This window comes from Solanum lycopersicum, chromosome 2 (assembly GCF_036512215.1).
Source record: "Solanum lycopersicum chromosome 2, SLM_r2.1".
Lineage (NCBI taxonomy): Eukaryota > Viridiplantae > Streptophyta > Magnoliopsida > Solanales > Solanaceae > Solanum > Solanum lycopersicum.
The window spans coordinates 52,649,624-52,676,358 of NC_090801.1; the positions used below are offsets into that span (position 1 = coordinate 52,649,624).

Consider the following 26,735-nt stretch of genomic DNA (forward strand, 5'->3'; position numbering starts at 1 on the left):
TTCAATAGGTAAATATTAATTGGTAATTTAATAATGGAAAGTTGAGAGTCTTAGGGAAGTAATTAAAGGGTTGTAACATAAATTACCTTATTTAGTGAATTAAATTATAACTGTATTAATAATAATAATAATAATAATAATAATAATAATAATAATAATAATAAAAGTTATACAACCAGCTAGATATAGACATAAACTGTAATCATTTTTTGTAAATATTATACTTATAACTATTAAAATTCAACAACCCTATAAATATAGTCATTTTTGTAAGTTGTTCAAAAAAATATTTATCATTTATAATAATATTATTTTTCACTTGATCCCTTTTAATACATTTATAATACAGTTTTAATACGTATTACAAAGAACAATTTAGTATTCACATACAATACAAATTTTATTGATGAATAATATATTCATCACACATTTTAATACACTTAGGGGTCGTTTGATGTGAGGGAAATGAGAAAAAAATATAGTCTTGTGATAAAAAAAATTTAGTACTGGGATGAAAGTTTGGTGTCTTATGGTTGACATGTTTGGGATGACGTACCCTCCATTTTTACCATAGTTATATGATAAGTTATCCCATATATAGGGTGAGATAAGTTATCCCAGGATGACTAACCCCGAGATAAGCAATCCTTGGATAACTAGTTCCCAATCAAAACCCCCTTATAATATAATGTGTCAACTTCTTACCAAACAAACATAATATATTTTTAAAACAATTATAATACATATATATTGCATACTTAATTCACTTTTAATACATACTACAGATTTAAAATATATTGTTATGTATTGCTATAAATAATACTAAATAAAAAGTTTTCTTAAAATAAGTATTTATTTATTAAAAGACACTCATTTAAGTAATTTTTTCTTAATTGTTTCATTTTTAAAGAAAGAACCCAAAATATTTCTACTACTTCAAGAGGACGAGATGATCGAGATGCGCGCTAGGTGTTCATGTCACATCCGTCTCTAACCAAGAATCTCATTATTGATCAAATCAGGGTGGATTCAATTCATTAGAAAATGAAAAACTCAAAAAAGAAACCTAGTAAAGAGGAAGGATCACTAAAATGATTGGATCGGTTCGATTTATAGTTTATTAGGGCATCCTAACACGATTTTACTAACTTTAGTGAGTTATTCCAAAGGACCAAACAATCGATTACTACTGGAATTCCTTATTGGCTTTCGATATAAAATTAATTGATTGCGAATTTTTCAAACATATCGTAACTCGTAAGCTATTCTGGTTCTGAGAAATGAATCGACAAGATACCATAGAGAAGCGATTGTAAATTAGAGAATCTTGACCAATTTAAAAGATCATTAATTGTAGTTGAAATAACTCAATTTGAAATTATTTGATTAAAAAAAACTGAATGGAAAGAATCTTCAGAACCTAAGACCATTCAAATCCCTTTTTTGCAAAAATTAATATAATGACTTGGGTTAATAGTAGCAAAATTGTTGAGATATACAAAAATGAGATAACAAAATCTAGTGGGGTGAAATTGCCTAATCCTAGTTTTTCAGGGACCATTGTAGTTCAATGGTAAGCTGAACAGTAAAGACAAAAGAAAGCTAAAACCTAGTAAGCGTTACCCTTCCAACTTTGATTTTCATTCTTCATTGTGGCGTCTCAAATACTGAGAAGATATTCACTTCAGCCTAAGCAACTTTCTCCATATGTTGTATTGACATCCAATTTAAGCAAATCAAGGTAACTCCTTTTCTTAATTTGTCACTTTTTCTATATGTGTGTCTCATTTTTTTTGAATTGTATGTATTAGTAACTATGCTAATTATCTTGAATCAGTTCGATCTGTTGTTTTCTTTCGTTTTTGCAAAATACCCATCATTCAGATGTTGAAAATAAAGCATAAAGTGTCAGTCTTTGGTTGTGGGGTTATTGATGAGTTACTTAAACATGGTTCTTGATGGATCTGTGAAGATAATAGTTATGAAGATGTTTTTTTCTTCTACCTGTTTTGTGTAGATTCTGTGGGGTTGCTGATAGCGAAGTGATGGCAGAAGAAAGTGGCAGAAGTTTTGCCCGAAGGAACCAATTGTTGGAGATAGAGAAACAGGTTCATAACTGGTGGACTGAAGGTGATGTTTTTAAAGCTGAACCTAAAGAATCACCTCCTAAAGTGGGGGAAAAGTTCTTTGGGAATTTCCCTTTTCCTTACATGAATGGATATCTACATTTGGGTCATGCTTTTTCAGTGTCAAAACTAGAATTTGCAGCAGCATATCATAGATTGAAAGGTGCTACTGTTCTTTTGCCTTTTGCCTTTCACTGCACTGGGATGCCCATAAAGGCATCTTCGGATAAGCTTACAAGGGAGATATCAATGTTTGGGAACCCACCTGTTTTTCCGGCTAGGGAAGAGGAGAATGTTGAAACAGAAGCGAAGGTTGAGACTGAAGGAAATCAGCCTGCACCGGGTGGAAAATTCAAAGGAAAAAAATCAAAGGCAGTTGCAAAGACGGGTGGTGATAAGTACCAGTGGGAGATAATGAGGAGTTATGGTCTGTCGGATGAGGAGATTGCCAAGTTTACAGACCCATATTACTGGCTAACATACTTTCCACCACTGGCCGTAGAGGATCTGAAGGAGTTTGGATTGGGCTGTGATTGGCGTAGGGTTTTTATTACAACTGACATTAATCCATACTTTGATTCGTTTGTGCGGTGGCAAATGCGGAAGCTGAAAGCCTCGGGAAGGATTGTTAAAGATCTCAGGTACACCGTATATTCACCCCTAGATGGTCAGCCATGTGCTGACCATGACCGTGCTTCCGGTGAAGGAGTTATACCTCAGGAGTATACCCTTATTAAGATGGAAGTTGTCTCACCCTTTCCACCAAAGATGAGTGCTCTGGAGGGGAAAAAGGTATTTCTCGCAGCAGCTACCCTGAGACCCGAGACCATGTATGGGCAAACAAATGCTTGGGTTTTGCCTGAAGGAAAATACGGGGCGTTTGAGATTAATGATACTGAGGTTTTTGTCATGACTTATAGGGCAGCTCTTAATCTAGCCTACCAAAGGTTGTCTCATATCCCTGAGAAGCCTACTTGTTTGGTTGAATTATCTGGTCAAGATCTTATAGGTTTGCCTTTGAGGTCTCCCTTGGCATTTAATGAAATAATATACACTCTGCCCATGTTATCTGTTCTTACTGATAAGGGCACTGGAATTGTAACTAGTGTTCCCAGTGATTCCCCAGATGATTATATGGCCCTCCATGATTTGAAGTCAAAGCCAGCTTTCAGGGCCAAATTTGGTGTAAAGGATGAGTGGGTCATGCCGTTTGAGATAGTTCCGATCATTAACCATCCAGATTTTGGAGACAGGTCAGCTGAGAGGATTTGCATTGAAAAAAAAATCAAGAGTCAAAATGAGAGAGATAAGCTTGATGAGGCAAAGAAAACAATTTACAAGGGCGGGTTTTATGAGGGAATCATGATTGTTGGAGAATTCGCTGGTATGAAAGTCCAAGAAGCAAAAGGTCTGATCAGGAGCAACCTTTTGGAGTCAAATCAAGCTGTAGTATATAGTGAACCTGAGAAAAAAGTCATGTCGCGATCCGGGGATGAGTGTGTTGTGGCTTTGACTGATCAATGGTATATCACTTATGGAGAATCAGAATGGAGGAAGGCTGCAGAGGAGTGTCTGGCCAATATGAATCTCTACTCTGATGAGACACGACATGGCTTTGAGCACACTCTCAGCTGGCTTAATCAGTGGGCTTGTTCTCGCAGTTTTGGGCTTGGAACTCGTATTCCTTGGGATGAGGAATTCTTAGTTGAGTCCTTGTCCGATTCCACTATTTATATGGCATATTACACAGTGGCACACTTCTTGCAGAAAGGGGACATGTATGGTAATGATCGTTCTTCAGTGAAACCAGAGCACTTGACAGATGAGGTCTGGGAATTCTTGTTCTGTGATGGGCCTTTTCCTGAAAATTCTTATATATCTTCTTCTCTTCTAAAGGAGATGAAGCAGGAATTTCTCTACTGGTATCCATTCGATCTTAGAGTTTCTGGCAAGGATCTTATTCAGAATCATCTTACCTTTTGCATCTATAACCACACTGCCCTCTTCCCTAAGCACCACTGGCCACGTGGTTTCAGATGCAATGGGCATATAATGCTTAACTCTGAGAAGATGTCTAAGTCCACTGGGAATTTCCGAACACTCCGGCAGGCAATTGAAGAGTTTTCAGCTGATGCCACACGCTTTTCTCTTGCTGATGCGGGTGATGGGATGGACGATGCTAATTTTGTCTTTGAAACAGCTAATGCTGCTATCTTACGTCTTACAAAAGAAATAGCATGGATGCAGGAAGTCCTTGATGCAGAGACATCTTTAAGAACTGGGCCTCCATCCACATATGCTGACCGCGTATTTGCTAATGAAATAAATATTGCAGTAAGGACTACAGAGAAGAACTATAGTGAGTACATGTTCCGGGATGCTCTGAAAACTGGTTTTTATGATCTTCAGGCTGCCAGAGATGAGTATAGGCTCTCCTGTGGTTCAGGAGGCATGAACCGGGATTTGCTATGGCGATTTATGGATGTTCAAACACGACTTATTGCTCCTATCTGTCCACACTATGCTGAGTATGCCTGGAGAAAGCTTTTGAAGAAGGATGGTTATGGCATCAAAGCTGGCTGGCCAGAGGCTGATTTGCCAGATCTTAGCCTTAAGAAGGCCAACAAATATTTGCAAGACACGATTGTCTCGATGAGGAAGCTGCTTCAGAAGCAAGTTTCTGGTTCAAAGAAAGGAAATGCCAATTTGACTAGCCAAAACAAACCTTCTGTGGGCCTGGTATATGTGGATGAGCAGTATAGTGGATGGAAAAAGGAATGTTTGGGAATCCTGCAGAGGAAATTCGACACTTCAACTGGCTCCTTTGCACCTGACAAAGAAATCCTCTCCGAATTGCAGAAGAGTGAGATCGGGCAACAAGGCAACTTCAAACAAATACAAAAGCTGTGTATGCCATTCTTGAGGTTCAAGAAAGACGAAGTAGTGGCTGTTGGGGTTCAAGCATTGGACTTGAAGCTTCCGTTTGGTGAGATTGAAGTCCTTGAGAAGAACTCGGAGTTGATCAAGAGACAGCTTGGTCTTGAGACATTGGAGATCTTATCTATGACAGATGATGCTCTAGAGAGAGCAGGGCCTCATGCTGCAGTTGTGAAGCAGAATCCTCCCTCACCAGGAAATCCAACTGCTATCTTTCTCTGAGTAAATCATTTTTGCTGCATAAGTTTTGTGATGAACAAGTCTTGTTTGAGACCTACATGATGTGATACTCTCTTTCTAGATCTTTTTTGTCCGTGCATTCTGCCTACATTCTATTACTTGCTGACATTCTAGGTCCAAATTAATGGTTTATTTGCTTCAATCTTGATATGGAGCAGCTGCAATCATATCTCCACAGTAGTACTCGTTGAGTAGGAATTTGACAATTTGAGCATCTTTGAGTTTACCATTCTACAAGGTTTTCCTAGTTGTATCATCTTTTGATCATTTCTGCTTATAGCTTGATTGTCTTTTGATGCTGTATAAGCTGTTCAAGTATGACTGTTTTTTGTTGAGTAATTTACGTAATTTCATATTCTGAGGCCTTTATTTTTTCATAACAAAATTTTAACTGCTAGTTCCATTTCTTTCTTGCCAGAATCCCACGGAACCTTCTTTTTAATGGATCTGTCACACTCGATGTTGCTCGAACACTCCAAAAATGTTGTTGCGTTGTGTTGGATCCTCTGAAAATGCACTACTTTGGAAGGATCCTAACACTCGCCCATTAACATTTTTGAAAAGTCTAAGCAACATAGGTTACGTTACTTAAGTGAATCGAGTTAATATAAAGGTATATCGTGTATATGGTGTTGGCTAAGCCCTTTAGTTCCTTTGAATCTTTTTGAAAATTGTTATAAATAACCTTCCATTCAGGTTTAAGGTGAATGTAGGATTCAAAACCAACAATAGGCATTATAAAAAGGAAAAATAAATGAAACTTTGTCAGAAAGGCAAGGCTGAAACATAGAACATAATAGCTCGTTTTAATTTCACATCGAGCTAAATTTAGCAACCTTCCTTCAAGATTTGCTACGTAATTCTAACTTCATTCCAAACTACATATATCCTAATGAAAACTAACTACAAACTGCCCATCAGTTTCCTGCATTGGCATGCTCCCTGCTGCGCGAAATATAGTGACATTCATGAAGATCTGAGTGCCTTTAATAACTTCAAAAACACAAACATCACCTACTTTTAACTTATTGTCAAGCACGAACGCTTCCCAGCCAATGCTAATTTTAGCTTGTGCTTTTCCCGTAGAGTATGTGACAGGCCAAGATCCCCTGCCTGCAACACGAAGCATTATGTTGCTGCAGTTTTCTGGGATATATGTCCTAGCAAATCTCAACATTATGCACTGCCAAAAGAGATGAACTCAATGCAACGTGTTCTAAATCTAGTAAAGATTACAGTACTGTAAACTTATATAAAGTGACGGTTAATTTCTAGAGCTTACCAGATGATTGCTCGATCTGGAGATATACGAAGGATGCATAAAAGATATAAAGAATGGATTTTTTGACTTGAAAGTAGCTTTTGCTCTTTGATATGCTATAGCCTTCTCTTTATCCATTACTGTCTTGCGCACATCATAAATTACACTGGATTGTTGACTCTGCATCTTGCAGCCTTCATTGTCGATTGCTTCACACGGAAAACATACATCTAACAAGCTAGATGACTGATATGAAGTTTGTGTTCATAGATAGCAAATCAGAGAAGATCAAAATACTTACTTAATTGGTCCACAATTGTGAAAGGAGGTGAAGCAACACCCTCTAGCTTCTTCTCACTCTCCATTCTTTTGATATGAATGTCAAGTGAAACATCATCCTCTGTATCTCCTTGTCTTTACATTTTGCTGGACTGTCCTAATGGACAATGGCCTAGGTTTTCAACAGAATGCACAACCATGTCTGAAATTTTTGTTTTCCCTGATCTGTTGCTTGTTGGAGTACCATCTAGGATATCTGTAGAATCATCATCCGACTCGGTGGACGGTGTACCATGAACTTTCAAGAAAGTATTTATCAACTAATTTAATTTCCTTCATAGCTTGTACACAAAATACGAACCGAAGTGCATAAAGAAATGGATGCTACACTTACCTGACGATTCTTTTGGCTCTGTTTTCACTTTCTTAGATTTTCTTGAAGCTTCAACGTTTTCTTCCTCATCCTCTTTCTCTTCAACATTTTCTACCTCATCCTCGGAGCTGAGTTCTTCAAAATGTCGAATGTTGGTACGAGGTTTCTTGGAGTAATGCAGGACATGAAAGGTTGATTTCTCAACAAGATAGAAGATCAACATGTCCCCGAACTCCAACTTGTTATACACCACAAACCATCGCTAGTCTCCTTCACATATAAAATAATCAGACGCCTCCCTCACTATCTTAGCTTCCCAAGACATCCCGTCATCCATTTTTTGGCCAACATCTTCTTGTGTTCTTTGACAAAAGCAGCCGGCAGTCGCTAACAAGTGCGGATCATCAAGTTTAGGAAAACTCACATTTCAGAAAGAAATAAATAGAATTTTAAGGAAAAAAAACTTACGATTTTATCGATAAAAGCCTTGTTCAAGTAGATTGGAGAAAGATGGATGCTTGTTGTCGGATTTCTCCATTTTGCAAAATTGAAATGACAGCAAGAAGAAGAGAAAAAAGAGAGGAAAACTGGTGTTGGTGAAGTTGTTGCTGTTGTTAATGCAGCATTTCACATTACATACACAATGGTTGTGTGAGGAGTGAGTCCCTGCTATCAATTTGGTCCCGTTTTAAACAGCCCTAGTTACGAGTAGTTAATTAGACCCAAACAATAATCATTTATGAAAACTTCCCTACAAAATACTCTTTTATCCGTCCTAATTTACGAGACATTTTTCGGATATCAAAATTTAAATACAAGAAAGAGTGAGGAATGACACTTGTCAGAAAAAGAAAACAAAATTGTGGAAGAAAGTAACAGAGGACAGACAGCTGGGCAGTAGTAACAAACTGAAAGATGGCCTCACACACTGTGTCTGAGTGAGTGTGTAACGTGAAATGGTGCAGTAACAAACTGACAATAGTGAGCCAACATATTAAGCATTTTTTTCTCCTCTTCTCTTATTTCCTGTTTCTTAGTTTCATTACAATGGCAGTGGTTCCCAACAACAAGCTTCCATCTTTCTCCGATCTTCTTGAACAAGGCTTTATCGATAAAATAGTAAGTTTTTTTCTTTTAAGAGTTCCCATCTACACTATATTCTTGCTCTGTTTTCTTTGTAACTGAGTTTTCCTAATCTTGTTAGCGAATGCCGGCTGCTTTTGTCAAAGAACACAAGAAGATGTTGGCCAAGACAGCCTTACCGAAAACGGATGAAGGACTATATTGGGGAAGCCAAGATAGTGAAGGTGGCATCTGATTATTTCGTATGTGAAGGAGACTGGCCACAGTTTGTGTTGCATCACAAGTTGGAGGTAGGAGACACGTTGATCTTTTTTCTCATCAACAAGTCCACCTTCCAAGTCCTGCTATACTCAAAGAGAAGTCTTACCAAAATTACACATTTTGAGGAGCTTAGCAGTTCTGAGGATGAGGTAGAAAATGTTGAAGAGAACAATGAAGCTTTATGAAAATTGAAGTTAGTTAAAATGGAGGCAGTGCAGTTATCAGGAAAAAGGGGGTGACTCTAAAGAAGGGGGAAATTCATGCTATTCAAATTTACATAACCTTGATCTCTTTCTAGTTTATACGTTTGGTATATTTTGTTGTTTTTTGTTTACTATGTGAACAAACGATGCAGAGACTGATTAGGGTTAAGTTCTAGTTTTGTTGAATTTTGCCATTTCTGAACCTAGTTACAGAGTGTATGTATGAGATTACCTTTGATTCTCTCCCTGAAGCCCTTTGTAGTAACTCAGCTAGGGCTTACCTCTTTGTTTGTCTCTGTCTGGTTTCATCATGAAAGTAGCGAAATCTGATGCCAAAGCTCCTGAGACTAACAAAGTGAATGAAGTAAAAATGGAGCCAGTAATTCTATTAGATTCTGAAGAAGAGAGGGTGGATCCATCCCGTGGCTCCAAAGATGGGGGAAATCCATGTTATTCACGTCGAGGTAAGGTTCACCTCTTTATAAATTTGGTATGTTTAAATTGTTTTCAGTTAATCTGAGCATGAACTAGAATCTATGGTAGACACAATGAAAACAATCGGTTGCATATAGATCATACTCATGACTACTTGGGGTTAAGTCCTAACTACTGTTGTTTCTTGTATCAAGTTTGCTATTTCGGAAACATAAGTCACTCTTTTAGCCTAGTTAAAGACTCTTATATCATCGTGAGTCCTGACTATTAAGTATGAGATTCCCTTTGAGTTCCTCCCCTGCATAGTCTTCTTAACCCTTCGATTTCAGCCTGCACTGATCTCATCTGTTTTTTTGTCTCACTCTGGTTCATCATGAAAGGAGGTAAATCCCATGCCAAAGATGATAACATGCTTGGCCTGATGAAGATAACTCCAGAGACTAAAGAAGCGAAGAGAGTCTTTATGCAGCTAATAGTATTATCAGACTCTGAGGAAGAAAACGTTCACCCATCCCGTGGCTCCAGAAAATTGGGGATATCCATGCTTTTTGCATCGAGCCCTTTATACATTTAGTATATTTAATTGTTTTCAGTATAGCTAGGGATGCACAAGATCGATGAGACACAATGATGCATACTAAATAACCATACCCCGACAAATTGGGTTAACTCCTAATTGCTCTTGTAGTTGTATCAAGTCTGCTAGTTCTGCACAAGCGTAGTTACAGACTCGTATATCATCGTGACTATAAGTATGAGATTTCCTTTGAGTCCTTCCCGGAAGGCCTTCTTATCCCTTTCTTTTCAGGCCACACTCACTTCACCACCCCACAATGCAATAGGAATATCTCTTTGTTCTTCTCCCTCTTGTTCATTTTCTCAACACTGGAGGATTCATGATGATAGGTAAATCCGAAGCCAAAGCTGATAACATGCACGGAGTGAAGAAGGAAGTTGTCAAGACTAAAGAAGCGAAAAAGGCTGCCAAGGATCCCGAGAAGCACTTTCTCATTTTGCGTTTGGTTGTATGTGCATCGGGCTTGAAATAAATTCACTTTTAAATAATTTAGATGTGTAATAGATCATCACAATAGTATAAGCATATAACTGACTTTTCATAGCAAATTTAGAAGAAAATTATGCCTTTTCTCTTAATAAAACACATTTAACCGTATGTAATTAGTATATGAATAATTTGGATGTTTAGGTTTCTCCTTATAATTCGTGAAACGTGTATTTTGAATTTTCATGGATTTAATAGTGTGTATTTTGTATTTCTTGAACTTTGTATAACTTCTTTTAATACTTAATTATATTTATTTAATGTCACTTGCTTCATCTTCCAATATTTATTGCAATATTTACTTTTTTGAAATGTCAATGTACATGTAACCAATCAAGGATTTATTTTTCTAATAAAATATACCCAACCTTTTCATTCATTTTCTCCATGCACCAAGAGTTTAGAAGTTATAATCATGATTTGGCATAATTTGAACTTTTGATGATTTATTAGTGAGCCAACATGAGAATGTAATCCTGGTTGCCTAAAATATGGTGCTTCTTGAAAAGGTATCTGGTATATGAAATGAAGCTTTTTGTTATTTTCTTGTTGGGTCTTTTAACCATATTAAAACCACATAGCATATTAAAATTACATACTTTTGGATAAAACTAATATCTCATAAGGTCATTGAACTATGAGAATTTTACCAATAAAGTCGTTAAACTTCACTCAAGTACATTTATCTTTAAAATCAAATTGACATGGCAACATAAGTTATTTCTTATACAATATGAACATGAATGACACAAATAAATAAAAATTTAAAATTTCCCACATTATTTTTTATTTACTTTTTGAGAAAATTGAATTAGCACCATTTCGAGCATTGCTGTTTGGTTAATGGTTAGAGTTATGCAGGTTTAGTTATACATGATTTAGTTATGCAAATATTAATTATGCAGGTATTATCTATGCAGAGTCTAGTTATGCAGGTATTAGTTATGCAGGGCTTAGTTATATTGGGTTTAATTATGCGAATATTTGCTATGTGGATATTAGTTATGTAGATATTATTTAGTTACGTAGAGATTACAATGCATGAATTATTAACTATTGAATATTAAACTTGTCGTAAATTATTAATATATATTATTAACAAAATAATAATACATGCTAAATAAATATGAAATATATTGAATAATATATAATGTTAATATTGTGATCAACATATGTACCGTTAAAAAATATACAATCAATTTCTAATATTAAAAAAATATTTATATTTGCATAAACCAATCAAAATCACAAGTATATAAAAAGAATTGAAAATAATCTATATATAATAAGAAGTAAAAAAAACACATGTTGATAGGAAACAATAAAGTTTTCAATTAAAAAAATAAAATAAATTAAAAGAAATAAAAATGATTTAAATGTAAAAAAGAAATAAAAACAAGAAACCTATATATGGGAAAACAATAAAGTTTCCAATTAAAAATAATAAAATAAATTAGTAGGGTAAATATGTAACTTATCGCTTTAATACATGTATAACTAATGAGTTTTTGGCCAAAAACATCCTTCAACTATATCCCAAACATAAATTATATCTTTAAAATATCATTTTTAGCAGAAAACATCCTTTAATTATAATCCAAACTTAAACTATATCCTTATAGTATCATTTTTAGCAGAAAACATTCTTCAAGTATTTTAACGTAAACAATTTTCATCCTTCAACTTGAATTTATCAGAAAACTAATCGATATATCCCATAAAAATTAAGTCGTTCCTTCCTAATTATTATTCTTAAATATGCCAAGAATATTATCTTGAACTTTTTCGTAATTGAGTTAAGAATTATGCAATTTCTTTTAATTTGACAGTTTTTTCATTCATTTTTCATGTAAGTTTAATTAAAAATATTATTAGTTTAAATATGTTTCTTCTCAATTGAATATGTTAGAAGCGACGTTTGTTGGAGATTTTCACTTTTAAATAATGTAGAATGAAACTCAAATAGAAGACATAATCAATATTTTGGTCACTTCGATATTAGATTGACCCAAAAATCTATTCATTTAATTGGTTAAGAAAAAGGTAAAAATAATTAATCTGCAACTTCTTTTCGTTACGAAAAAAGCAAATCATGTGCACTCACCTTCAAATCATTTTTAGTTTCCATGAGCAACAATGTCTAATATTTAATTTTAAAGAACTTGTAGAAAGTAATGAAATTTTCCAGAATAACTTTTGTTAATAGTTACGTTAACTACACATTTCTTCGTAAGTTCCCTTAATTTTTTGATAATATCTAACTAAATGATGAAAGTTGTTCTTACAAATACTTAAAAGATGTTTTCTGCTAAAAATGATACATTAAGGATGTAGTTTAAGTTTGGTGTATAGTTAAAGGATTTTTTCTGCTAAAAATGATATTTTGAGGATGTAGTTTATGTTTGGGGTATAGTTAAAGGATGTTTTTGGCCAAAAACTCTATAACTAATATCTACATAACTTATTCTACCTTATACCCTACATAACTTTATACATAGATTTCTTCATAAGTTATGTTGGTATTAATTATGTAGGACTAGAAAAGTGCAATCAAACATGGTATAAATTATGTTGACTTTTATACCTAACACAAAACTTCTACCAAACATAATAAAGCTAATGTAACTTTTTATACATGAATAAGATATCTCTTATACGATTAGCAAAAAAACCCCTAAGAGAACAAGAAAAAAGATTATCCAATGGTTGGAATACCGTAAAGTAAAATATATTTGCATAGCTAGTTAAAAGTTCTCCACCAATACAACATGCCCAATATAAATAGAGTAGCTAGCTGCAGTCTTAAAAGCACTTGAATATTGTGCAAGTTTTTCAATATAATTTGAGTGAAGTTGAAATCATATCTTTCAAAGTTGATTGCGTTTGTATATGAATTTGAGTGAGGTCTCTTTTTCGGTTTTTTTTTTCCGAAAAGAGACCTCGTGAGGTCTTTTTTCGAAAAGAAACCTCGTGAGGTCTCTTTTCTAGGTCTCTTTTGGCCTTTTTTTTTAGTAGTGTGATATCTTTCCTTCTGAATAAGTTAGGAGTAGCTAGCTAGATTATAATAATGACTATACAAAGAATGGGGAAAACATCATCTAGTGGTTGGTAATACCGTAAAGTAAATAGTCTGTGAAAAGTTCTCCACATGTATTGCTCAATATAATTAATTAGATACCAGTAGTTAGAATATTGTGTAAGCATTTACAAAATTTGAAATGAAGCTTAAAAGATAATATGTATTTTAAAGTGTTGATTGTTTTTTTTGTATGTAAATTTGTCTTTAGAAAAATTGTAAAATTTTGTTAGTGAAAAGAAAAACATTAATTCATATAACTCAAGGTACTCTTTAAACAAGATTTTCTATATAAATTTGGATGGAAAAAATAGATATCAAAACGAACAATAAGTATAGCCTTTTTCCATTTAACATAAGAACCAATTGATCAGCTTTAATTTTCAGGTGACAATGACTTTTAATATCTATGCAGGTGAATGATTATTCATTATTCTGCATATTAAATTAAACTTACCAATTACCTTTAACTGTCAACCAGAAAAAACAGTACTAGGGAAGTGGGAATTGGGTAAATTAAATTGGGCACCTCACTTGCTACCCAATGGAATGTCAACAGTAAAGGGTTCCTTATTTTTCAATTTCAGTAAAAATATATGAGCAAAGCATACCAAATAGTGATAATATTATAACCATTTTGTTCGGAGCCAAAAAGATCTTTTTTTTTTCCAGCAAAAATATGGAGTTAATATCTTAAAAGGTTTATGAATTATGAAAAATTGTCTAATAAAGTCACTGAACTTTATTATTTTGTATCAATAAAATCATTCAACTTTAAGATTTTTATTTTCAAAAATCACTCAACTACATTTATCTTTAAGATATATTTGACATGATAAATAAATCATTTTTTTAATGTCATATAATCATGGGCTCCTCAAATCAATAAACTATAAAATCTATTTTTTAATATTCTGATAATAGTTATATTTTTCATGTTTGATTAGGATTTGGGAGTAAAGACATAGTCAAATAACAAATTTTAGAACGTAAAATTAATAAATAGTATAGAAGACAAGTCGGCTTGTGTCACATGTATATCAATGATTTAATTTGTTATATCAAATTTATTTTAATAATAAATATAATTGAGTGATTTTTGAAGATAAAAACTTAAAGTTGAGTGATTTTATTGATACAAAAAAAAATTATGACTTTATTATATAATTTCTCATAATTCAGTGATTTTTTAAGATATTAACTCAAAAAATATGTCCATGAACACTATTGTTACAAGAAAAAACAAAATTATGTGATTTCATTAAAAAAAAAAAAACAGAAGATAATTTAGTGATCATTTGTGAGATTTAAAATTTCTCTACACAAATTTTCTATTTGTTAACTACTGGTAGGGGGTAACGAAATGAGTAATCTTTATTTATCAATTTTAAAATGGGTAAAAAATGTTAATACTGATATTACTCATTTAGAAGTGATAGTAAGAAGTTTGTCTTACTATTCACAATCAGTGTTAGGAAAATTTGTTCGATAAAAAATGAATGAATAAATTTTCACACAGAATAATAAAAAGGTTTAAAGTATTGTGTTTAGTGAGTTTAAGGACTTAATTGACAAAATTGTAAATATAAGGGTCCAATTGACTAATGGAGCCAAATATAAAGGTCTCCCAAATCATTCTGCCAATGGATAAATTATGTTCATTCATTTTTTCAAAAAGAAGTTGTAGGGGCCAATGGGTAACTCATAATTACTCATTTAAAATATGAGCTAAGTCGAGTACTTTATTCATTTTTCTTTAAATCATTTTTAACCAATTTATATTTAACTCGATCTGCTTGTTTTACTCCTAACTGCTGAACCTGCAAATAGTAAAAGCATAAGTATTTCTTGGGCCTCATTTTTTTTTGCACTTGATTATTCAGATTTAACCCATTAAGTAAGTTTGATTTTTAGGTCTGAATCGGAATGATTTAGATTCAACCCACTAAGTTCATTTATTTTATTTTTTAAAAAACCTCTTAATGGTTTCGAAAAGGTCTGCAATGAATCAGATCTGCAGGAGACTGTTAATAACATTCATTTGATAAGTTATAATATAATAAATTATAGTTTCTCTGCTTTGAATGTGTCTTTTTATCTCATAACTAAAAACTCTCTTTTTTACTCTTCTCAATCAAACACCATTTATTTTCCCAACTTATTAGTTTTCATCAATCCTTTCAAGTATTTTTTTATATTAATAATTTTCTTGTACTGATGTGTGTCAAGAACAATAGTTGCAATAATATTTTTGGTATATTGTTATTTATCAAGGTTTTTGAATGAAGAAATAGTACTTCAAATTATGATTATTAAAATTTTAAAAAAACAAATTTCTTCAAAAGTTATATATTTTGTTGAAATGAAAAATTTATAATATTTTATTAATAGAATGGTTAATTTCACTTTTACATTCAAATATTAAAAATAAAATGTTTAATTTCACTTTTATATTTATATATTGAAAACAAACAACATTAATTATTAAGTGTTCAAATTTAGAGACCACATTTTAATATTCAGATGTGTATTCAGATCAAAACAACCAGATCTTAATGCAAATCATAATATTCAGACGTGTATTCAGATTCAGAGCTCTTATCTTAATGAAAACAAATGAGGCCTTTTAAAAGAGATCTCCTTTTCTTGTAAGTGTATTTTTGAAAAAAGACCTGTTGCTTTTTTTTTTTGTAACACTTTATTTTTAACTTTTAAAGTCTATTTTATTTTCTTAAATTTTGTGCTAAGATAAACCAGAACATATTTTTTAAACGGAGGTAGTACTATTTTGTCAAAGCACACATAATAACAGAGAGCCATCATTCATATATATATTTATTACCCTTATTATAAATAAGGTTGCACACTAGTACTAACAATTGCAGTAGCTATTTTTTATTGCAATCGATCTCAAAATGCTAGTGGATCCTAACAAGCATCCATCTTTTTGCAAACTATTATTCAAACAAGGTTTCATGGATAAAATAGTAAGTCTACTATTCTTTTTCCTTCCATTATTTTCTTCTATATATGGTGATCTCTATTTTCATATACTTGAGATTTTTCTTCTTCTTATAAGCTCATGCCACCTATTTTCATCAAAGAAAACAAGAAATTGTTGGCCAAGACTTGCTTATTGAAAACAAATGTAGTTGGAATGTCGTGGGAAACAAAGATTGTGAGAGAAAATTCAAACTACTTCATATGTGAAGGAGATTGGCCACAATTTGTGGTGCATCATAAATTGGAGCTAGGAGACATTTTGATCTTTTTTCTCATCGATAAATCAACGTTCCATGTCCTGCCTTACTCTCAGAAAACATTCAAAAACTCTAGCGGCAGAGGAGCATTTCAAGAACTAACCAGTTCTTCGGAAGAGGAACATGACGTTGGAATCGCTAGAAAATTGAAGAAAATGAAAATGGAGCAAAAAGAATCGTCAGGTAAGTGTTACTAGTAATCTCAAAAATAAGAAAGTCACATGTTATTTGTAAAAATACTTTTCACTCTTTTTACAGGTGTTGTAAAAAAAGAAGAAGCCGAGGGCGGAAAAGAAGAAAATGTTCCAAAGACGACCAGATTCAGTGTGATCAACATAAACAATAAAGATCCATACTTTGAAATGGTTGTAAGAAAGACACATTCATTTTTTATGGTAAGGTTGATTAACCAATTTATGTTCTTTTTCTTTGATTAATTATGCGTTTAATTACTCAATTCCACTGAAAATCAAACATGTTTTATTTTATGAATTTATGTTTAGACCATCCCCAAGAGCTTTGCTATATGGACGGGCATAACTAAGATGAAGAAAATGAGACTGGTAAATGGAAATGGCAACAAGTGGAAATTAGTGGACATAGTGCATACTCAGCAAAGGGTTTACATGAAAAGAGGATGGGCTGGATTTCGAACTCTTAACAGAATTGGCAATGGTCAGACTTGTCGATTCAAGTTGATTAAGGAAAATTGTTGTGAGTATAGTGTTTTACAGGTTCAGAAGATCCACAAATCCAAGTGCTTGAAATAGTCTACAATATGTATATGTACTAATGGTTTCTTTTTGTTATGAAGATGGAACTAGAACTACGACTTGGGCATCTTTAATTTGTTTTGTATGTTTCATATAACTTGATTTACCCTAGCCAAATTGAAAATCATGTGCATTTGCTGAACTTTTTTGATGACTTGTATTATGTACTTCACCTAAAGTATCAATATGATGATGTATGTGTCAACAATCAATTTACAGATACAAATAATTCTGATTGTTCTTTGTTTCCCATCGATACAACAGTACGACCCTTGTACAACAATTTCCTCCTACTACCATCCATGCAACAATTAGTCATGGACGACTCAATATAATTGAGAGCGTTCAATTCGCAGCCTAATATATGATATACTTTATATACGTATTTATTCAAAATTTATTTTTTTAATACTATTTAGATTGAAATTTAATATTGTTTTTTCAGTTACTAGTTTTAGGTAAGATTTTATTAATTCAACATTGAAAAACATCCTTAAGTGAGACAATTATTATATGTATTGTTAACATAGTGCTATAAAGTAACAAGTTGATAAATATTAAAATAAAGATAAGAGTAAGAACCATAGAATTTGATAGAAAAAGTTGATAACTTGGTATACCTCTTTTCAATATGCTTATATTCTAATAATGCTTGAAACTAAAATTTAAAAAGAAATAAAAAAGAATTTGTAATTCACCTTTTTCAACACTTTTCACTATTAATTCTTATTTTTAACAAAGTACAAAAAATGTTAAAGTGGATAAAATAATTTCTTTAATAAAAAAATATATTTTTTATTATAAATAATTAATTTTTCTATAAAAATTTTAATACATAATTTAATCTTAACAAAAATTTGAATCCCCCAATTAAAGGCAAAGACCTTAAAGGCCTAAGCATAGAGCTGCCCCTGCAATCAGTTGTCTCAAATACTGAAACAGAATACAACAATGTCAAGCATAACATTGTTAGTTCACCATTTTGGGTACTGGAATGATAAAAAAAATTTGTGTTGACTAAACTATAGAGGGGATCGCGATAAAACAGTCCATTACTAGTTAGTTATAGAAATGGGGTACGTTTTTTTTTCATTTATTTTTAATATTTATCTTTATCTATCTAAAAAATAAAATATTTTCAAAAAACATAAATAGAAAACAATATTTAAAAAAAAAACATATTGTAACCTAATGTTTAAATATGTTTAAAACATATTTTTTTAATAATAAAAAAATAAAAAATGCGACATAGCACCCTAATAGGAGATAATATTTTTTGTGTCAAGTATATTTTGAGGAAAATAGGCAAAGTTGGGTGATATTGTAGTCCTAAAACAAACATAAGTGATATTCTTATGTAATTTTCCAAATATAAGTGACTATCTAGAGAAATTACTCCTATTGGATACAAAATTGTCATTAATTGGACTCTCTTCTCACAACTAGAAACAAACTTATTTTTTCCAATGCGACTCAATGAGAAGTTTGTGTTATTAAACATGATTTTACCACTTATTTCTCAACGAATCAGCTTACTGCAAAATGCACGTTGAAAAACAAACTCTCACTAAAAATAACGGAAAACTACTTACTAATTTTTCATATGAAAATATTATCACTATTTTTTTCGCATCGATTCAATCAAATATATATGAAAAAGCTATTCACTACAATAATAACAACTTTTAGCGGCAACAAACTATAAATATTAACAAAGAGTGCTAAAATCTTTATTGATATCAGTTAGTTGTCATTAGATAAATTGTCGCTAACGGTTTAAAGGGACATATACATAAAGTGTTAATTATCGCTAAAAATACATATATAACAACAGTTAAATTACTATTACTAATTAATTATCGCAAAAGATTATTTTTATATAGGAACATTTTTGGGTGGAAATTCAGTGATTTTTTTTAGCTTGTGTGCTTATTTTACCTTCTGACTTAGATAAGATCGTTGCTATAGGTAATTAATAATGATAGGAGTAGTACTTCATAGAACAAGAAAGAGATCATCCGATAGTTGGAATACTGTAAAGTAAATAGAGTAGCTAGCCTAGCAGCAGTCTTAAAAGCACTTGAATATTCTGTCAGCTTTTCAACATATTTGAGTGAGGTTGACAAACTATCTTTTTCAAAATTGATATGCGTTTGGATATAAATTTTCTTTTTTATTTGTAAATAGCGATGAATTGAAACATATGTGTTTGACAGTAACAAATATTTTATCTTCGGTAAAAAAATTATTTCAATTTATGTGATGAAAATTTAATTTCACAAAAAAATTGAAAAGTTGAGAGTAAGAAACACATCTAAATTATTTCCATTTTTTGAATTTCCTACCTGAAAAATTAGGAGTGTGAAATACACCTAGACGCTAACTAGACCAAATATATGTTTACAAACACTATGCTAGACATGTTTAATTATTGTAGCTTGTTCAGGTGATATTGATGACTTGTAATATACGCAGGCCACAACTTCATGATGTCCCTTACTCCCGCACAACGGTCTATTTGTCCATAGATTTTCTAAATAATATTTGGAGAAAAACTTGACAAATAGTGTTTTTCCATACACTTTGCCATTAATTGACAAATATTTTTGATAAATATCTCAAATTTTTAAATACTAATTTTTTCTAATATTTGGGCCAAATCTTATTATTTGGGATCTTTTAAAAATTAAAATTTTACTCCAAACTTTTATCTTTTACAAAAACACCCTCTATAATTGTTGCATACGTTGCATTACATAATTTTTTATATTAATTTCAAAGTAGTGATGAAATACCCGGTGAATGTTAAATGATGATATGGTTATTGATGAAAATGATGAACAATCGGCTCAAGATAAAAAAAGTCATGTATTTTGTCTACTTCACGATGTATGAAATGATGTTTGTTGCACTAACTCCAAATTACCACATTGCTCTAGTGTCATGAACACTATTTATTATTATTGTAACAAAGATCCAATTGACTTGTAACACAAATGTATGGTTAGTTTTAATGTTTTTAAAATTTATGGGTGTAAATCATATTTTTCTAAAAAAGTGAAATATATTTCGCAAATACTATGACCAAACACATGGTGAAATTTCACCTAAATTTTCACCCAAATAATATTTGCTAAGAATATTTTAATATCTATGATCAAACACTCGCAACATAAACTTGCCAATTAGTAATTACCTAATATATACTGCCAACCACAGACAGAACAGGAAATTGTATAAAATTATGAAATATGAAGACATTTGTGTTACTTGAATTGATTGGTTCTGAAATTTGGAAATTGTTGGAACATATTTTGGTTCATCTTTTATCTATACGCATCCGAGTTTATTCAAATACCCACTTTATGAAATAAATTAATATTATCATACTTTTATTTGTTGATAATCTGATTGTGTGTTATAAATCTGTTGTGTTATATGGATGATCCATTAGAGTTATTCAACAATTAATTGGATTCATGTATTGGTGTTTCCAATGTGATAAGATTCTAAGGTGATATGAACCTTGATGATAACAATGTATAATTCCAAGGTGACCTTTGACTATGATATCTCAACACTATAAATAGAAATATCATTCACCATTGTATACACTTGAATAAGAAGAAAATTCCTCTTCTTCTATCTACTTCTCTTGTCTTCTTCTCTTTATGATTATATTCTTATGAGCTTGATTTTATAACACATTATCAACACGAGTCTCTAGCCAATTAAGATTGTGTTTTAGTTTTTTCTTTAACACATGTTTTGGTTGATCTCGTTATGAGAATCAAGGTATTATATGCATAAAATCAGGTATGTATATACTAAAATATTTTTATGATTTAGAATATTATAGTATTCAATCACTAACAATTATCAGGAACCAAAGGCATATACTACTATTGGTTGAATATGACATGCTATACAAAACTTCTTAAATGGAAGAAGGTATAAAATTTTAATAGCATGAGTTTGAATATTATTTTGATTGTTTTGAAAGTCTCAAAGAATAAATCATGTTGTACTTCGGTTTATTATACCGTTGGTTAAGGGTAAGACGATGGATTCAAGTTTCATCGCACTAAAAGGGTAAGACATCAGGTTAAATTCCGGATGCACCATAATGAAAAATATTTGAGGATAAGACGATAGATTCAAGTACTATTGCACCAAAAGGGTAAGACATCAATTAGAGTTTTGATGCACCGTGATTGGGTTCAAGTCTCATAGAATTATGGCGTAACACGCCTTATATGGGTAAGACATTGAGTTTGAGCCAATGCACCATAGTGATGATAAAATGATGACTAAGAAAAATAATATATTTTTGATGAAATGTCTTGAAATTCATCATATTGAATTTGCTCCATTCCTTGAAAAGAATGTGGTAGAAACATGTGATAACTCTGAAATCCACCTGTTGACTTGCTCCATTCAATCATATGAATGTGGTAGCAGCGAATGATTAGTCGGAAAGATGAAAAAAAATTAATAATATGAATAAGAGTGTGGAGGGACAAAATTATAATAGTTATCATTGTGGTAATGATAAAAGGAAGAACACTATGAGTTCTTCAAATAGTCCTTCAAAATGAGAAGACAATTTTTATTAGCAAAATGGTATGAAAGGTCATTAGACTTGTGAATGTTGTCAACCCAATAATTTGACAAGTTTATAAATCCTCTATCATGATACAAGAAGATAAAGTGATGGTACACTTGATCTTTCAAAGTGATGTTGAGGTGTGTTATAGAAATATGATGAATTTTAAAGCCATGACAATGTGCTTATAATGCAAATTTATGAAGTACATATAACTAATTAGTCCATTCCTTGAAGAGAATGTGACTTGTGATGAGTATCGTGAATGCTCGACCATTCTATAAGAGAATGGGTCCAGATGTGATAAAATCATTATGGGTTGGATATATGCCACAACTCACCTCTATGGAAGGTTTGAGAAAAAAAAATGATATATGTCACTTCTCATCTCTACGAGAGATTTGAGAGAAAAGAAATTTTATTTGACAGAAATGGCTAATTGTAAAGTACGTTTTATACGTCACTATGGTATGTTTATTGTGAACTACCGAAAGGGCAAAAGAAAAAAATAGTTCTTGCCTATAAGGGTTGTGTGGCAATACAAATTTGTCATTGGTTGTGTACCTATGGTACAACAAAAGTAATGCAAGAAAGACGTCTTGCTCGTAATGATTTTGACCATGACAATAATAATATAATTTCCTTTTTGAAAGAGATGCTCACCATAAGGATTGTGTCATGCAATATGTGATAGTACACAAAATTAATTGCAAGCTCTAACGAGTTGTGCTATTATCAGAGGAATAATATTGAGGTTGTAGTAAGTCTCAAAAGAAACTTTTTAAGTTTCGGATGAATTGAAAATAAATATTGAGACTATAAATCACTACAACCGAAAAGGGTTATAAATGTTTATGTAAAAGATTACCCCACTTTTCCTCTTGTTTGTTCCATACAAACATGTACATGCTGATGAAATCACATGTAAAAGTAAATTATAAGTGTACTAAAATAAAGATCAGTTGACATGACTGGTTGACCATTCCAATTAAATGTGATGCAAACGTGATTGAGAATTCAGGTGATTTATATGATGAAGAAATAAAGATTCTTCAAGAATTCTCTTGTGTTGTTTTTTCTCTTGATAAAATGATCATTGTACTAGCTAAGGTTGAGATTGTAATCCCCTAAAATTTTTGGAACATATAAAAGGGTGAATATGGGCCCGTTCACCTGTCATGTGGATCATTTGCAACTATGTGATTGATGCATCTATGCGTTGGTCACATGTATTTTGTTGTCAACTTACAAATTGGTTTTTGTAAGGTTGTTTGCTCGAATTGTTAAAATTAAGAGCACAGTTCCAAACTATGAAATTATATTGATAATGCTGGTTGATTTAGCAGAAATTGTATGCCTCCAATTATAGCTAAATCATGGTTATGAGAACAAAACTCCCAAATAAGATTTGGTATGAGATAATTTTATTTAACATGTAGCAACACATGTATGCATCAAACCAACAAGGTTTCCTCATTAAAATTGGTTCAGGGTCAGGAACCATATAATTTTCATCTAAAATGTTGAATGTGCGGTTATGATTTTAATTGCTCCACCACGCACGAAGATGAACTTCTAAATAAGGTTGGAATGAATGTTAAATTTTCTAACATTAGGGGGAGAGATGATTCACAGCTGAAAATTATGTGTGAGGTTAATTATGAATTATCTAGATCCTTGTTAAATAAATATGTGAACTTAAAGTTCAAGGGATAATTCAGTTGCATAATGTTGCAAATCAGTTGCCAGATGAATGCACTGACCCTATGATATAATTCAGCCGCAAATGCTCCAATGTGAAGTCCTTGAAGGACAGAGTCTATGACACACCGAAAACGTTATAGACCATTCGATTCCAAATATAAATTTCCTTAAAGAAGGAAGGAGCAAATGATCAATATGGTCATGATAATGAGGCAAGTGCTATAAATGAGCATATTGACATAACACTTCATAAATTCTTGAAAAAGGTTCATGTACATGAAATAATGAAATATGAAGAGATCTCGAATAAGTTATGTCTTGTTGGAATCGATATCAAATAACCGTCGATGGTATCTTTGATATGAGGTAGCGCTCAATGATATAAATTGTGACGAGGATCTTGAATTCAAATCTGTCATATAGTGTGGACAGATAAATGGTTGGCCAAGTAAAATGCACAATTCAAGTATATTTTGTTTCACTTAGAAAAGTGACATTTTGGACTGATAGTCCATAAATAAAGGTATAATGTCAGTGGGGTACAAATAAATTATAATGCGATAGTATAACCGTAAGATATCAAATATGTTTTGTGCCTTGGGGCATAAAGATTTATCGCAAAAATCCTGACATTATTAGAGATGTTTTCTCCTTTGGTGGATGCAATGAGGTTTGTTTTGATCTGGCAACATATGAAAAACTTGAATGCATATAATAAATAATTGTAATGTCTAGCTAGACAATAAAGGTTATATGAAAATCCTTGAAACAATCGAGGTGTCTGAAGCATATAAGAGTTTGAAAGAAACTTTTTCAATAAAGCTTGAAGAATCCTTATATGGATTGAAATAGTCAAGGAAGAAAAATGGTACAAAAGAATGGCCCTAATTGTCCTTGTATTTTTATGAAAAAATCTTGGTAAGGCAAAATTTTATCTTGACCTACAGATTGATAATTTGACAAATGAAATATTTGTTTAACAGTGCACATACACTGAAAAGTTTTGATGCAATTTTATATGGATAAATCGCATTCATTGAGTACCCCAATGATTATGAGATCACTTGACATAAATGATGATTCAATTTGATCTCAAAAGAAGGATGAAGAGTTTCTTGGTGATGAAACTCTATCTTGGCGCAATTAGGGCACTAGTGCATCTTACTAACAATATTTGACCAGATATTTGTTTTGCAGTAAATTTACTGGCAAGATTCAGTTTCTCCCCAATAAAAGGACATTGAAATGATGTTGAACACATTATTGAATATCCTCGAAGGGCCATAGTTATAGTTTTATTCTATTCCGAGGAATCCAAGACAAAATTGATTGTTTATGCAGATGCAAAATATTTATCTAATCTGCATAAAGCACGATCTCAAACACACTATTTGTTTTCATGTGGAGGCACAATAATATCCTGGCGATCAATAAAGCAAATGTTGCTACGCAAAAATAAAAGCCCTCCACGAAGCAAGTCGAAAGTGCGTCTGGTTGAGATAAATAACACACCATATTCAGGAAATGTGTGATTTTTCTTTGAAAAGAATATACCAACCACAATGTACGAAGATTTTGGAGACATCATAAAGAGAAATTAAGTGATGTTTTAATCAGGGGGAGTATAATACGCGTTGCACTCTTTTTCCCTTGACCGAGGTTTTTTTCCCACTGGATTTTCCTGGCAAGGTTTTTAATGAGGCAACAAATAGTGCGTATCAAAAGATATGTGTACTCTTTTTCCTTCACTATAATTTTTTTCCCACAGGGTTTTTCCTAGTAAGGTTTTTACGAGGCACATTATATATGGACATCCAAGGGGGAGTGTTATAAATCTATTGTGTTATATGGATGATCCATTAGAGTTATCCAACAATTAATTGGATTCATGTATTAGTGTTTCCAATGTGATAAGATTCCAAGGTGATATGAACCTTGATGATAACAATGTATAAATCCAAGGTGACCTTTGACTATGATATCTCAACACTATAAATAGAGATATCATTCACCATTGTATACACTTGAGTAAGAAGAAAATTCCTCTTCTTATATCTACTTCTCTTGTCTTCTTCTCTTTATGATTATATTCTTATGAGCTTGATTTTATAACAATTGTGTAATTTTTTATTTACGCTATATTGATCAACATATCAGCTAAACTATATAAATCAAACAACAAGAGCATATCCAATTAAATGCTATAAGTGGGTTTGAGGTGGGTAGCATTTTCACGATTTTATTCCTATTTCACAAAGGTAGAGAGACTATGTGTAACATCTCACAACTAGAAAGAACTAGAAAAGATTTTAAAAACTGAAAACACTTATGGGAATGCGAGTTCACAATAACTCAAGTTTGCATAAATCATGTAGCCATTGTGAGCATTAAAGGATCATACTTTTTTGATGATCACTTAAGTTAAGCTAGTGGATCCACTAAGTTAAGTAAGGTCCTATACCAATTGCAAGATATAGAATGGTCCTCGGCAGCGTGAGGTAAAAAGTTATACCATCACTTAAGCTCATAGTGATGATTATCGGTTAGAGAATCTCCCACAGAAGTTACATTACTTTAAATGAGTAAAGTTAAATTTGTTATTGCTTTATCTTTAATGAACTAAGATTGTTTTTGATTGCTTTATAAGTTGTAGAAGACTCCTCAAAAGAACTTTCTTAGAACGTTTAAAATAATTCTCAAAAACTTAACTCTCAATTCTACCTTGAATTTGAATTTTGAATATAAAGTTATGAACATGTTAGGAATGAATTTAGATATGAAGAACAAGGTTCCAAAAGAATATCGGCGTAAGGGTTTTTCCAATTTAAGTGACGTTGTTAATTAAGGGATTATCTTGATTTTTTCAGAGTCGCCACTTGGAATTGAGTTATGGTGTTCCAAGTCACCTTTTTTGTTTAATCCCTAATCAAAAGGAAATGACTCTTTGTTTGGTCTGCGAACGAGTTTGGGTAAGGAATTCTGTTGACCGAGGGGAAGGTATTAGGCATCCCTCGTGTCCCGTGGTTCTAGCACGGTCGCTTTATGGACATTTATG

General features: G+C 32.2%; 3 protein-coding genes across 3 annotated transcripts; 2 read left to right on the forward strand and 1 right to left on the reverse strand.

Moving 5' to 3' along the window:
* The first annotated feature begins 1,426 nt into the window (after nt 1-1,426).
* Nucleotides 1,427-5,658, forward strand: LOC101260692 (leucine--tRNA ligase, cytoplasmic). Its single transcript, XM_004233372.5, has 2 exons — nt 1,427-1,741; nt 2,018-5,658. Exon 2 carries the CDS (start codon nt 2,046-2,048, stop codon nt 5,283-5,285), a length of 3,240 nt encoding a protein of 1,079 aa, XP_004233420.1. The 5' UTR covers nt 1,427-1,741; nt 2,018-2,045; the 3' UTR covers nt 5,286-5,658.
* Nucleotides 5,659-6,192: 534 nt separating this feature from the next.
* LOC112940922 (B3 domain-containing protein REM19-like) lies at nt 6,193-7,374 on the reverse strand. The gene is made up of 4 exons (XM_069294360.1): nt 7,238-7,374; nt 6,866-7,141; nt 6,586-6,773; nt 6,193-6,486 (listed from the first exon to the last, which is right to left on the reverse strand). The coding sequence occupies exons 2-4, from the start codon at nt 6,927-6,929 to the stop codon at nt 6,193-6,195; spliced, it is 546 nt and encodes a 181-aa protein (XP_069150461.1). The 5' UTR covers nt 6,930-7,141; nt 7,238-7,374.
* Nucleotides 7,375-16,210: 8,836 nt separating this feature from the next.
* LOC101259709 (B3 domain-containing protein REM9-like) lies at nt 16,211-17,512 on the forward strand. The gene is made up of 4 exons (XM_004233892.5): nt 16,211-16,324; nt 16,417-16,780; nt 16,856-16,992; nt 17,101-17,512. Exons 1-4 carry the CDS (start codon nt 16,253-16,255, stop codon nt 17,365-17,367), a joined length of 840 nt encoding a protein of 279 aa, XP_004233940.3. The 5' UTR covers nt 16,211-16,252; the 3' UTR covers nt 17,368-17,512.
* Nucleotides 17,513-26,735: the final 9,223 nt, after the last annotated feature.